The 13,885-nt window shown below is 61.9% G+C and overlaps 1 protein-coding gene across 1 annotated transcript; it reads left to right on the top strand.

The window, feature by feature from the left end:
- The first annotated feature begins 16 nt into the window (after positions 1-16).
- LOC146541887 (cathepsin D-like) lies at positions 17-12,434 on the top strand. Its single transcript, XM_085215419.1, is given in 9 exon segments — positions 17-136; positions 3,135-3,258; positions 3,690-3,808; positions 6,173-6,372; positions 9,150-9,272; positions 10,163-10,328; positions 11,173-11,271; positions 12,133-12,193; positions 12,196-12,434. Coding segments are annotated over 9 exon segments (1,095 nt in total). The 5' UTR covers positions 17-31; the 3' UTR covers positions 12,294-12,434.
- The last annotated feature ends 1,451 nt before the right edge of the window (positions 12,435-13,885 follow it).

Here is a 13,885-nt window from a genome sequence, read left to right on the forward strand (position 1 = left end):
GGCTTAGGGGAAGGGGGCGTGTCCGAGGGAAATGGGGATCCCCTGCGCGGGGGGGTGGGGGGCACAGAGCGGCCATGGGGGGTCCCGTGTTTGGGCACCTCCTGCTGCTGGCCGCCGGGGTGGGCGCCGTGCTGCGGTGAGTGGGGGGGGTGGGGGGTACAGGGGACAAAAGGATATTGGGGGTCAGGGGGGACAAGGGGACTTTGGGGGGTGGTAGAGGGGTCAGAGATCATTGGGGTCCCCATAGGGTGAAGGGACATGGAGGGAGCTGGGGGGGGGGTGGGGGTCTTTGGGGTCCGCATGGGATGAGGAAACACGGTGGGGGCTGTGGGGGCCAGGAGCCATTGGGGTCCCCAGGGGATGAAGGAATATGGGGGGCGGGGCTGTGGGCCACTGGGGGGCCATTGGGGTTCCCATGGGATGAAGGGACATGGGGGGGGCGCTGTGGGGGTCAGAGACCATTGGGGTCCCTATGGGATGAGGGAACGTGAGGGGAGGGGGGTAAGAGGGGGTAAGGGGGTAAGAGGCCATTGGGGTCCCTATGGGATGAGGGAATGTGGGTGGGGGGTCAGAGGCCATTGGGGTCCCTATGGGATGAAGGAACATGGGGGGTGGGGCTGTGGGGGCCAAGGGCCATTGGGGTCCCTATGGGATTAGGGAACGTGGGGGGGGGGGCTATGGGGGTCAGAGGCCATTGGGGTCCCTGTGGGATGAGGGAATGGGGGGGTGGGGTCAGAGGCCATTGGGGTCCCTGTGGGATGAGGGAATGTGGGGGGGGGGAGTCAGAGGCCATTGGGGTCCCTATGGGATTAGGGAACGTGGGGGGGGGGGCTATGGGGGTCAGAGACCATTGGGGTCCCTATGGGATGAAGGAACATGGGGGGCGGGGCTGTGGGGGCCAAGGGCCATTGGGGTCCCTATGGGATGAGGGAATGTGGGGGGGAGGGGGTCAGAGGCCATTGGGGTCCCTATGGGATTTAGGGACATGGGGGGGGGGGGCTGGGGGGGCCAAGGGCCATTGGGGTCCCTATGGGATGAGGGAACGTGGGGGGGTTGGGTCAGAGGCCACTGGGATGAAAGGACATGGGGGGGCTGTGGGGGCCAAGGGCCATTGGGGTCCCTATGGGTTGAAGGGACATGGGGAGGGGGGGGGGCTGTGGGGGCAGAGGCCATTGGGGTCCCTATGGGATGAGGGAACGTGGGGGGGGGGCTGTGGGGATCAGAGGCCATTGGGGTCCCTATGGGATGAAGGGACTTGGGGGGGGGGGGGGGCTGTGGGGGCCAAGGGCCATTGGGATCCCCATGGGGCGCCTGGCTGTCTGGGGGCCGTGGGGTGACCCCAAAGCTGTGGGGTGGGGCGGCGGTGTCCCCATGGGGTGGCTCTGTCCCCATCCTGGGTGTGACACTGTGGGGGTGGCAGACCCCACCCCTCCCAGCTGCTTCCCCACCCGAGGGTGTGACCCCAGACCCTGACCTCTGACCTCTGACCCCCTCAGGAGCCCACCTGTGACCTCATGACCCCCCCCAAATCACCCCATTAACCCCTCAAGTCCCTTTAACCTCATCAATTTTCCGCCTCGTTATCCCCATCCTTTCCTCACCCTCATTAAGCTCATTAAGCTCATTAAGCCCAGGCCCTGAGGTTCCACCCAGACACCCCCTTAAACCCGCTGCACCTCGTTAGCCTGGCGGAGCTCGTTAACCTCGTTAGCCCAGCAAACCCGGGTGTCCCCAGCACACCCTCATTAAATTCATTACCCTCATTAAGCTCATTAAGGACAGGTGATCCCATTGGGGCTCAGCCCATGGGTACCACAGTGCGGGGTCTGGGGAGGGGTCCTGCTCCCCCTGGATTCCAAACCCTAATTAACCCCACTCTAATTAATCCCCTGTTACCCCTCAGCATCCCCTACAGCGGGGCCCCTGGGTGCGCCCCCGACTCCCCCAGAGGTGTGGGGGGGACAAGGGGGTCCCAAAGCCCGGAGTGGGGGGGGACCGCCTGCAGCCCCCCAGAGTCTGCACAACTACATGGATGTGAGTGGGGGGGCACGGGGGGGGAGGACATGGGGACATGAAGGGGACATTGGGGACATGGGGACCTATGGGGGGGACGTATGGGGGCCATGGGGGGACACGAGTGTGACAGTGGGGACATGGGGACATAGGGGGGCTATGGGGGGACGCAGCGGGGACACAGTGGGGACATGGGAACCTATGGGGGGGACACAGGGGGGCTATAGGGGGACAGGAGTGTGACAGTAGGGTCATGGGGACATATGGGGGGGACACGTGGAGGCCAGTGGGGGACACAGAGGGGACACAGTGGGGAAAATGGGGGGGGACACATGGGGGTGCACAAGGGTGACACAGTGGGGACATTGGGACCTATGGGGAGGACGCAGTGGGGACATGGAGATGTGGGGGGAGGGGGGACACACTGGGGGACACAAAGGTGACACTGTGGGGACATGGGGTAGTGGGGATGTATGGGGGGGACATATGGGGGACCATGGGGGGACACAGTGGGGACACGGGGACCTATGGGGGGGACACAGGGGGCTATGGGGGGACGGGAGTGTGACAGTGAGGTCATGGGGACTTATGGGGGGGACATGTGGGGGCCAAGGGGGGACGCAGAGGGGACACAGTGGGGACAATGGGGGGGCACCGTGGTGATGCAGTGGAGATGAGGACTTGGGGTAATGGGGAAGCGTGGGGGCCAAGTGGGGACACAGGAGGGCCATGGGGGGGGGCACAGAGGGGACACAATGGGGACATGGGGACCTATGGGGGGGACACATGGGGGCCATGGGGGGACACAGAGGGGACACGGTGGGAACATCAGGTAATGGAAATGTATGGGGGCGGGGGGGGCACAGAGGGGACACGGTGGGGACATATGGAGTAATGGAGATGTATGGGGGGCAATGGGGGGGGCACAGGGTCCCATGGGGGATATGGGGGGGGGGCACAGAGGGGACATGGCGGGGACATCGGGTAATGGGGATGTATGGGGTCGGCGGGGGGGGGGGGAGGCGCGCTGGGACACAGGGGGGCCATGAGGGGGGGCACTGGGGCCATATGGGGGTGACCCTCGGGGGGCACAGGGGACATACGGGGGTCTCCGCCTGCAGGCGCAGTACTACGGCACCGTGTCCCTCGGGACCCCCCCCCAGTCCTTCCAGGTCATCTTCGACACCGGCAGCGCCGACCTCTGGGTGCCCTCAGCGCGATGCTGCCGGCTGTACCTGGCCTGCTGTAGGGGGCGGGGCTTCATAAAGGGGGAGGGGCTTAGAAAGGGGGCGGGGTCAGTGAGCTCCGCGGCTTTGCGTCTCTGGGCTGCGGTGAGGGCGGGGCTTGTATAGGGGGTGGGGCTTTATTTGTGGCCGTGTCTAAAGGGGGCGTGGTCAGTGAGCTGCTGCCTGGGGCGGGGCCTAAAAGGGGCGGGGCCTAAGGGGGGCGGGTTTGTAGAAGTGGGGCTTATAAAAGGGAGGGGTGTCATAAAGGAGCAGGACTTGAGCTGGGGACCCCCTGTCCCCTTCCCAAGTTCTTCAGTGCCCCCTCTGTCCCCCTTCCTGCATCACCTCCTTGTGCCCTCGTGTCCCCATGCCCCTCGTCCTCACAAAGTCCCCACGTCCCCCCCCCCCCCATGCCACCCCCACCCCAATGATGTCCCCATGACCCCCCAGGGCTGCACCCCCACTACTACTCGGCGCTGTCCTGCACGCACCGCCCCAACGGCACCTTGTTCTCCATCCATTACGGCAGTGGCAGCCTGCGGGGCTTCCTCAGCCAGGACACACTGAAGGTGGGGGGCTGGGGAGGCCCTATGGGGGTCCTATGGGGGTCCAGTGGGATCTTGGGGTCCCTGTGGTGTTCCTGAGGGTTCTTACAGGAGGCCTTATGGGGGTCCTAGGAGACCTGGGGGTCCTAGGGTGTTCTGGGGGCTTCTATGGGGGTCTATGGGGTCTTGGGGTCCCTGTGGTGTTCCTGAGGGTTCTTGTTGGGGGCCCTGTGGGGAGTCCTGAGGATTCTATGGGGTCCTGGGGGCCTCTATGGGGTCTTGGGGTCCCTGTGGTGTTCCTGAGGGTTCTTGTTGGGGGCCCTATGGGGAGTCCTGAGGATTCTATGGGGTTCTGGGGGCCTCTATGGGGGTCTATGGGGTCTTGGGGTCCCTGTGGTGTTCCTGAGGGTTCCTGTGGGGATCCTATGGAGGGACTGGGGGAGGTCCTGGGGGTCCCAATGGAGTCCTAGGGTGTCCTTATGAGGTTCTGGAGTTTAGGGGGCATGGGGGGTCCCTATGGGCGTTCATATGGGGTCCTGGGTGTCTCTGTGTGGGGTCTGGGGGTCCCTGTGGGGTCCTGGTATTCTCTACAAGGTCCTGCGGTTCTCTATGGGGGCTCTGAGTGTCTCCCTATGCTGTTCCTGACGCCCTCCCCTCCTTGCAGATCTCCAACGTGTTGGTGGGGGCACAGACTTGGGGTCCCTCTGGGTTTCCCCATAGGTTTCTCTCTGGGGGTCCCTCTGGGGGTCTCTCCAGGGGTCCCTCTGGGTTTCCCTCTGCTATTCCCTATGGGTTTCCCTCTGGGTTTCTCTCTGGGGGGTCCGTATGGAGTGCCTATGGGGGACCCTCTGGGGATCCCTCTGGGTTTCCCACTGGGGGTCCCTCTGGGGGTTCCTATATGGTCCCTCTGGGTTTTCCTCCGGGTTTCCCTCTGGGGGTTCCTATAGGGTCCTTCTGGGTTTTCCTCTGGGTTTCCCTCTGGGGGTTCCTATAGGGTCCTCTGGGTCTCCCTCTGCTATTCCCTATGGGTTTCCCTCTGGGTTTCTCTCTGGGTGTCCCTATGGGTCCCTCTGGGTCTCCCTCTGCTATTCCCTATGGGTTTCCCTATGGGTTTCCCTATGGGTTTCTCTCTGGGTGTCCCTATGGGTCCCTCTGGGTTTCCCTCTGGGTGTCCCTATGGGTCCCTCTGGGTTTCCCTCTGGGTTTCTCTCTGGGTGTCCCTATGGGTCCCTCTGGGTTTCCCTCTGGGTTTCTCTCTGGGTGTCCCTATGGGTCCCTCTGGGTTTCCCTCTGCTATTCCCTACGGGTTTCCCTACGGGTTTCCCTCTGGGTTTCCCTCTGGGTGTCCCTATGGGTCCCTCTGGGTGTCCCTCTGGGGGTTCCTATAGGGTCCCTCTGGGTCTCCCTCTGCTATTCCCTATGGGTTTCCCTATGGGTTTCCCTCTGGGTTTCTCTCTGGGTGTCCCTATGGGTCCCTCTGGGTTTCCCTCTGCTATTCCCTATGGGTTTCCCTACGGGTTTCCCTCTGGGTTTCTCTCTGGGTGTCCCTATGGGTCCCTCTGGGTTTCCCTCTGGGTTTCTCTCTGGGTGTCCCTATGGGTCCCTCTGGGTTTCCCTCTGCTATTCCCTATGGGTTTCCCTACGGGTTTCCCTATGGGTTTTTCTCTGGGTGTCCCTATGGGTCCCTCTGGGTTTCCCTCTGGGGGTTCCTATAGGGTCCCTCTGGGTCTCCCTCTGCTATTCCCTATGGGTTTCCCTATGGGTTTCCCTCTGGGTTTCTCTCTGGGTGTCCCTCTGGGTTTCCCTCTGGGTCTCCCTCTGCTATTCCCTATGGGTTTCCCTATGGGTTTCCCTCTGGGTTTCTCTCTGGGTGTCCCTATGGGTCCCTCTGGGTTTCCCTCTGGGTGTCCCTATGGGTCCCTCTGGGTTTCCCTCTGGGTTTCCCTCTGGGTGTCCCTATGGGTCCCTCTGGGTTTCCCTCTGGGTTTCTCTCTGGGTGTCCCTATGGGTCCCTCTGGGTTTCCCTCTGCTATTCCCTATGGGTTTCCCTACGGGTTTCCCTATGGGTTTTTCTCTGGGTGTCCCTATGGGTCCCTCTGGGTTTCCCTCTGGGGGTTCCTATAGGGTCCCTCTGGGTTCCCTCTGCTATTCCCTATGGGTTTCCCTATGGGTTTCCCTCTGGGTTTCTCTCTGGGTGTCCCTATGGGTCCCTCTGGGTCTCCCTTTGCTATTCCCTATGGGTTTTACCTATGGGTTTCCCTCTGGGTGTCCCTCTGGGTTTCCCTCTGGGGGTCCCTATGGAGTCCCTATGGGGGTCTGTCTGGGGGTCCCTATGGAGTTTCCCCCCCAACGAGGCCCCCGGTGGCCCCTGACCCCCCATCCCCGCAGATCTCCAACGTGTCCCTGGAAGCTCAGACGTTTGCTGAGGCCGTGGCTCTGCCCGGTCTGACGTTCGCGGCCGCCCGCTTTGACGGGGTGCTGGGCCTGGCGTACCCTGCGGCCGCGGCGGGGCCGGCGGTGCCGGTGTTCGACAACATGATGCAACGCGGCGTCTTCAAGGACAACGTCTTCGCCTTCCGCCTGCGCAGGTGGGAACGCAGCCCTGAACCGGGGTGGGAGCGATGGGAGCCGGGGTGGGAGTGATGGGAACTGGGTGGGGAGTGATGGGAGCTGGGGTGGGAGTGATGGGAGCTGATATGGGAGTGATGGGAGCTGATATGGGAGTGATGGGAGCTGATGTGGGAGAGATGGGAACTGGGGTGGGAGTGATGGGAACTGGGGTGGGAGTGATGGGAGCTGGGGTGGGAGTGATGGGAGCCGGGGTGGGAGAGATGGGAACTGGGGTGGGAGTGATGGGAGCTGATGTGGGAGTGATGGGAGCTGATGTGGGAGAGATGGGAGACGGGGTGGGAGTGATGGGAACTGGGGTGGGAGTGATGGGAGCTGGGAGGGGGAGTGATGGGAGCTGGGGTGGGAGAGATGGGAACTGGGGTGGGAGAGATGGGAGCTGGGGTGGGAGTGATGGGAGCTGATGTGGGAGAGATGGGAGCTGGGGTGGGAGTGATGGGAGCTGGGGTGGGAGAGATGGGAGCTGATGTGGGAGAGATGGGAGCTGATGTGGGAGAGATGGGAGCCGGGGTGGGAGTGATGTGGGAGTGATGGGAGCTGGTGGGAGTGATGGGAGCTGGGGTGGGAGAGATGGGAACGGGGTGGGAGTGATGGGAGCTGGGGTGGGAGTGATGGGAGCTGATGTGGGAGAGTGATGGGAGCTGGTGTGGGAGTGATGGGAGCTGAGTGGGAGTGATGGGAGCTGATGTGGGAGCGATGGGAGCTGGAGTGGGAGTGATGGGAGCTGGGGTGGGAGTGATGGGAGCTGAGTGGGGAGAGATGGGAGATGATGTGGGAGCGATGGGAGCTGATGTGGGAGTGATGGGAGCTGATGTGGGAGAGATGGGAGCTGATGTGGGAGTGATGGGAGCTGATGTGGGAGAGATGGGAGCTGATGTGGGAGTGATGGGAGATGATGTGGGAGAGATGGGAGCTGATGTGGGAGTGATGGGAGCTGATGTGGGAGAGATGGGAGCTGATGTGGGAGCGATGGGAGCTGATGTGGGAGTGATGGGAGCTGATGTGGGAGTGATGGGAGCTGATGTGGGAGTGATGGGAGCTGATGTGGGAGTGATGGGAGCTGATGTGGGAGCGATGGGAGCTGATGTGGGAGTGATGGGAGCTGATGTGGGAGAGATGGGAGCTGATGTGGGAGAGAGATGTGGAGCTGGGAGCTGATGTGGGAGTGATGGGAGCTGATGGGGGGGGGATGGGGGCTGGGGTGGGAGAGATGGGAGCTGATGTGGGAGCGATGGGAGCTGATGTGGGAGTGATGGGAGCTGATGTGGGAGCGATGGGCGGTGATGTGGGAGCGATGGGAGCTGATGTGGGAGAGATGGGAGCTGATGTGGGAGCGATGGGAGCTGATGTGGGAGTGATGGGAGCTGATGTGGGAGAGATGGGAGCTGATGTGGAGGTGGGAACTGGGGTGGGAGCGATGGGAGCTGATATGGGAGCGATGGGAGCTGATGTGGGAGTGATGGGAGCTGATGTGGGAGCGATGGGAGCTGATGTGGGAGCGATGGGAGCTGATGTGGGAGTGATGGGAGCTGATGTGGGAGCGATGGGAGCGGGTGGGAGCGATGGGAGCTGATATGGGAGTGATGGGAGCTGATGTGGGAGTGATGGGAGCTGATGTGGGAGAGATGGGAGCTGATGTGGGAGAGATGGGAACTGGGGTGGGAGCGATGGGAGCTGATGTGGGAGAGATGGGAGCTGATGTGGGAGAGATGGGAGCTGATGTGGGAGTGATGGGAGCTGATGTGGGAGTGATGGGAGCTGATGTGGGAGCGATGGGAGCTGATGTGGGAGTGATGGGAGCTGATGTGGGAGCGATGGGAGCCGGGGTGGGAGCGATGGGAGCTGATATGGGAGTGATGGGAGCTGATGTGGGAGTGATGGGAGCTGATGTGGGAGAGATGGGAGCTGATGTGGGAGAGATGGGAACTGGGGTGGGAGCGATGGGAGCTGATGTGGGAGAGATGGGAGCTGATGTGGGAGAGATGGGAGCTGATGTGGGAGAGATGGGAACTGGGGTGGGAGCAATGGGAGCTGATGTGGGAGTGATGGGAGCTGATGTGGGAACAGATGGGAGCTGATTTGTCCCCAAATGGGACCTGATATGGCCCTATAACATGCTCGTATATGGCCCCAAATGTGCCCCACTACGGCCCCAAAGCGACCCCCAAATTTGCCCCAAAGGGACCCCTAATGTGACCCCAAATAGATTCCCAAAGGGACCCCAAAATGCCTCCATATGGCCCCACAGGGACCCCAAAATTTGCCCCCAAATATGGCCCCAAAGGTGCCCCCAAATACCCCCAGTTTCCCCCAAGCCCCCTAAATGCCCCCATTTTCTCCCCAAATCCCCCTTACCCCCAATGCACCGACCCCAAACCCTCCAAATGCCCCCATTCCATCCCCAAATGCCCCCAAATGTCCCCAAATACCTCTCAGATGCCCCCAAAATCCCCCAAATGCCCCCCAACCCCCCCAATCCCCCCATCCCATCCCCAAATGCCCCTTCAGATGCCCCCAAAATCCCCCCAAATGCCCCCCCAACCCCCCCAATCCCCCCATTCCATCCCCAAATGCTCCTTCAGATGCCCCAAAATCCCCCCAAATGTCCCCCCAACCCCCCCAATCCCCCATCCCATCCCCAAATGCCCCTTCAGATGCCCCCAAAATCCCCCCAAATGCCCTCCAAACCCCCCCCAAATCCCCTCCTGACCCTACTATCCTCCCCCCCCCCCAACAGCGGGACGTCGGGGGGCGATGGAGGGGAGCTGCTGCTGGGGGGCTTCGATGAGGAGCATTTTGAGGGTCCCCTCCATTACATCCCCGTCACACGTCGTGCCTATTGGCAGCTGCACATGGACCGGTGAGACCCCCAAAAACACCCCAAATCACCCCCAAAAAACACCTCCACCACCCTCTCTCCCCCCCCCCAGGAAACCCCTGTGACTCCCAGGACCCCCCCAAATCACCCCAACTATGCACCTCCCACCCCCCCCAGGACCCTCTCAGGATACCCAGGACCCCCCAAACACCCCCAAATCACCCCAAAAATGCACCTCCCACCTTCAGGACCCTCTCAGGACCCCCCAGGACCCCCTAAATCACCCCCTCAGTGCACCTACCCCCCCCCCTAGGCTCTCCCCAGGACCCCCCAAATCCCACCAACAACACAAATTTCCCCCCTCCCTCCCAGAACCCCCCTATGACTCCCAAAACCACCCTCAAATTACCCCAACAGTGCACCTTCCCCCCGGACCCCCTCCATGCCCATCAGAACCCCCCAAAACCCTTCAAATACCCTTTAGGAACCCTGGAAACTCCCCCCAAGACCTCCCCAAATTCCTCTCCCCCCCCCTTCCCCCAAACTCCCCTCGCAGTCCCTTGAGAACCCCAGAGACCCACCCCCAGACCCCCAAATGCTCCCCCTCCCCCAGGACCCCCTATGACCCTACGAAGACTCTTAACAACCCCCCTTCCCCCCCCCCAGGACCCCTATCTGCCCCCATATGCTCCTAACTGCCCCATAGGACCCCCAGAGATCCCCCCAGACCCCTAAATGCCCCCCCCAGGTCCTCAGAGACACCGCCAGGACCCATAAGTGTCCCCCCCAAATACCACTAACAGCCCCCCCAGACCCCCTCAATACCTCCAGGTCCCCTTATGACTCCCCCCCCCCCTCCCCAGGACCCCTTAAAGCCCCTCCAAAGACCCTAACAGCCTCCTCGGCCCCCCATTATCGCCCCCCACCCATAGGGTATCAGTGGGCTCTGTGGGGGCTCTGGGGTGCCGGGACCCCCCCCTGTGTAAGGGGGGCTGTGAGGCCATCGTGGACACGGGGACGTCCCTGGTCACCGGTCCCAGTAAGGAGATGGCAACGCTGCACCGAGCCCTGGGGGGCACCCGTGCCGTGGGGGGGCAGGTATGGGGTGAGGGGAGGGGGGTGGGGGGTCCTAAGGGGTCCTGGGGGGTCCTAAGGGGTCTGGGGAGGGTCTGGATGGGGGTTGTGGGGTTCTGAAGGGGTCCTGGGGGTCCTAAGGGGTCTGGGGGGGGCTGAGGGGGGACTGTGGGGTTCTGAAGGGGTCCTGGGGGGTCCTAAGGGGTCTGGGGGGGCCTGAAGGGGACTGTGGGGTTCTGAAAAGGTCCTGGGGGGGGTCATAAGGGAATGGGGATTATGGGGTTCTGAAGGGGTCCTGAGGGGTCCTAAGGGGTCTGGGTGGTTTTGGAGGGGAACTGTGGGGTTCTAAAAGGGTCCTGGGGGGGGTCATAAGGGAATGGGGATTGTGGGGTTCTGAAGGGGTCCTGGGGGTCCTAATGGGTCTGGGGGGTTCTGGAGGAGGATTTCTGGGAGAAGAAGCCCCATTTTGGGGGAAAAACTAAGGGGTCTGGGGGGGGTCTGAAGGGGGATTGTGGGGTTCTAATGGGGTCCTGGGGGGGCTTAGGGGATCTAGGAGGGCTTTTTTGGGGGGGGAGGGAAGTTGGGAGTGGTCCTAAGGAGCCAGAATGGGATTCTAAGGGGTCTGGCAGTGAGAGGGGGGTTCTGGGGGGAGGCTGGGGCGCACTGGGGGGATTGGAGGGGTCCTGGGGAGGTCCTAAGGGGTCTGGAAAGGGGTTCTGGGGGGCAATTTGGGGATCTTTCGGCGGGGGGAGACTGAAGGATCTCAGGGGGAGAGAGGGAGGGGGGAATTTGGGCATCCTGGGAGGGGCATTTGGGGGTCCCTGGGGTGCTGACCCCCCGTATTCTCCAACCCCCCCCCTTCCTTCAGTACCTGTTGGACTGTGACCGTGTCCCCTCTCTGCCCAACGTCACCTTCGTGCTGGGGGGGCATGAATTCACCCTGGGCCCCCAGCATTACGTGCTGCAGGTGGGTGCCCCCGTGTGTCCCCATCCCATCTGTGTCCCCAAGGCCCCAAATGTCCCCCAGTGCCCCCACCCCCACCTGTCCCCATCCCCTCCACGTCCCCATTGCTCTCCTGTGTCCCCTCAGTGTCCCCACGTCCCCATCCCATCTGCGTCCCCACGCCCCCAGACGCCCCCCCCTCGCTGTCCCTATGTCCCCATCCCATTCCATGTCCTTTCTGTGTCCTCATTGATGTCCCCATGTCCCTTCTGTGCCCCTCCCACCCCAGATCCCCCCCTTCACTGTCCCCATTGTGTCCCCATCATGTCCCCGTACCCCCATCCCATCCCACATCCCTTCTGTGCCCCCCCACCCCCGCATGTTGCCCCTCCCCCCCCCCCCCAATGTCCCTGTTGGTGTCCCCATCATGTCCCTACATCCCCATCCATCCCATCCCATCCCATCCCATCCCATCCCATCCCATCCCATCCCATCCCATCCCATCCCACATCCCTTCTGTGCCCCCACATCCCCAGATGTCCCCCCCCACTGTCCCCATTGGTGTCCCCATCATGTCCCTACATCCCATCCCATCCCATCCCATCCCACGTCCCTTCTGTGCCCTCCACACCCCAGATCCCCCCCCCACTGTCCCCATCGTGTCCCCATCATGTCCCCATACCCCCATCCCATCCCACATCCCTTCTGTGCCTCCCCACCCCCACATGTCGCCCCCTCCCCCCACAGTGTCCCCATCGTGTCCCCATCATGTCCCTACATCCCCACCCCATCCCACATTCCTTCTGTGCCCCCCATAACCTCGGATGCCCTCCCCCCCTCCCCACTGTCCCCACTGCTGTCCCCACACATCCTCCCCCCCCCCAGGTGTCACAGTGGGGCGCCCCAACGTGTGTCAGTGGGTTCATGGAGCTGGACGTGCCCCCCCCGCGGGACCCCTCTGGATCCTTGGGGACGTTTTCCTGGCTCGTCACTACGCCGTCTTCGACCGCGACCACGACCGTGTTGGGCTGGCGGTCAGCAAGTGACACTGCTGTCACCTGGGGTCACCCGGGGTCACCCGGGGTCATTAGAGGTCACCCCGGGGCACCTGGGATCACATGGGGTCATCTGAGGTCACCTTGGGTCACCCGGGATCGACTCAGGGGCAGAGTGACAATGTCACTCTATGTCACCTCATGCCCTTTCGTGTCACCTGAGGTAACCTCAGGTCACCTGGGGTCACCTGAGGTCATCGAAGGTCACCCAGGGGCACCTAGGGTCACTTGGGGTCATCTGAGGTCACCATTGGTCATCCGGGGTCACCCAGGGTCAACTCAGGGGCAGAGTCCCAGTGTCACCCCGTGTCACCTCATGGCACGTGGGGGCACCTGGGGTCATCAGAGGTCACCTCGGGTCACCCAGCGGCACCAGGAGGCACCTGGGGTCACTTGAGGTTATCGGATGTCACCTGGGGTCACTCAGGGTCAACTCAGAGACCTGTCACCGTGTGTCACCTCATGTCACCTGGGGTCACCAATAAAGGTCGTGTGGCTCCCAGTGCTCCCAGTGCACCCACTCCTCCTCACCCCCTGCCGCTCCTCCCCTCTCAGTGGGCGTGGCATCGGCACGCGGGTGGGTGGGACCTGGAAGGGGGAGGGGCATCGAAGAGGGGGCGGGGCCTGGAGTAAATGTGAGCAGGGCTTCTGCGTGGGGGGCGGAGCCTCCTGGTGGGAGCTCTGCATCTCTGTGGGTGGGGCCTCCGTGAGCGGGCGTGGCCTCGCGGCGCGTGTGGGCGGGGTGTGAGTCCCCGTCTGTGGGCGGGACTTCCTCACCCGCATAGGCGTCGCTTCGGGCGGACCGGAAGAGGAGGGGCTCTTCGCCGGAAGAGGCAAGCCTTTGGGCAGGAAGAGGCGGAGCCTGCAACGCGCAGGCTCAGAAGCGGCGCTGAGTGCGCAGGGGAGGGGTGGGGCCGAGGCATGCGGCAGCCGCCGCTCCGCTGCCTCCATGGGCCCAAAAAGGCGGAGGAGCCGGCGGTGGAGGAGGCGGAGGAGGCCCGGCAGGGTCAAGTCCCCCCACGGCCATGGGTTGGCAAGCGGAACGTGATAAGGTGGTGATCAGCGTGGGCGGCGTGCGGAAAAAGACGTACTTCTGTAATTACATTTTCTCCCACAAATACCTGTTTTTACACGAAAATACCCCTTTTATCAACAAGAAATACCTGCTTTTAACCAAAAATACCCCTTTTTCTCCAAGAAATACCTGTTTTTACACGAAAATACCCCTTTTTCTCCCACAAATACCTGTTTTTACACCAAAATACCCCTTTTTCTCCCACAAATACCTGTTTTTACACCAAAATACCCCTTTTTCTCTCACAAATACCTGTTTTTACACCAAAATACCCCTTTTTCTCCCACAAATACCTGTTTTTTCACGAAAATACCCCTTTTTCTCCAAGAAATAACTGTTTTTACACAAAAATACCCCTTTTTCTCCCACAAATACCCGTTTTTACACAAAAAATACCCCTTTTTCTCCCACAAATACCTGTTTTTACACAAAAATACCCCTTTTTCTCCCACAAATACCTGTTTTTACACCCAAAATACCCCTTTTTCTCCCACAAATACCTGTTTTT

Source organism: Meleagris gallopavo, unplaced genomic scaffold (assembly GCF_905368555.1).
Source record: "Meleagris gallopavo unplaced genomic scaffold, MGAL_WU_HG_1.1 scaffold_32, whole genome shotgun sequence".
NCBI classification, from domain to species: domain Eukaryota; kingdom Metazoa; phylum Chordata; class Aves; order Galliformes; family Phasianidae; genus Meleagris; species Meleagris gallopavo.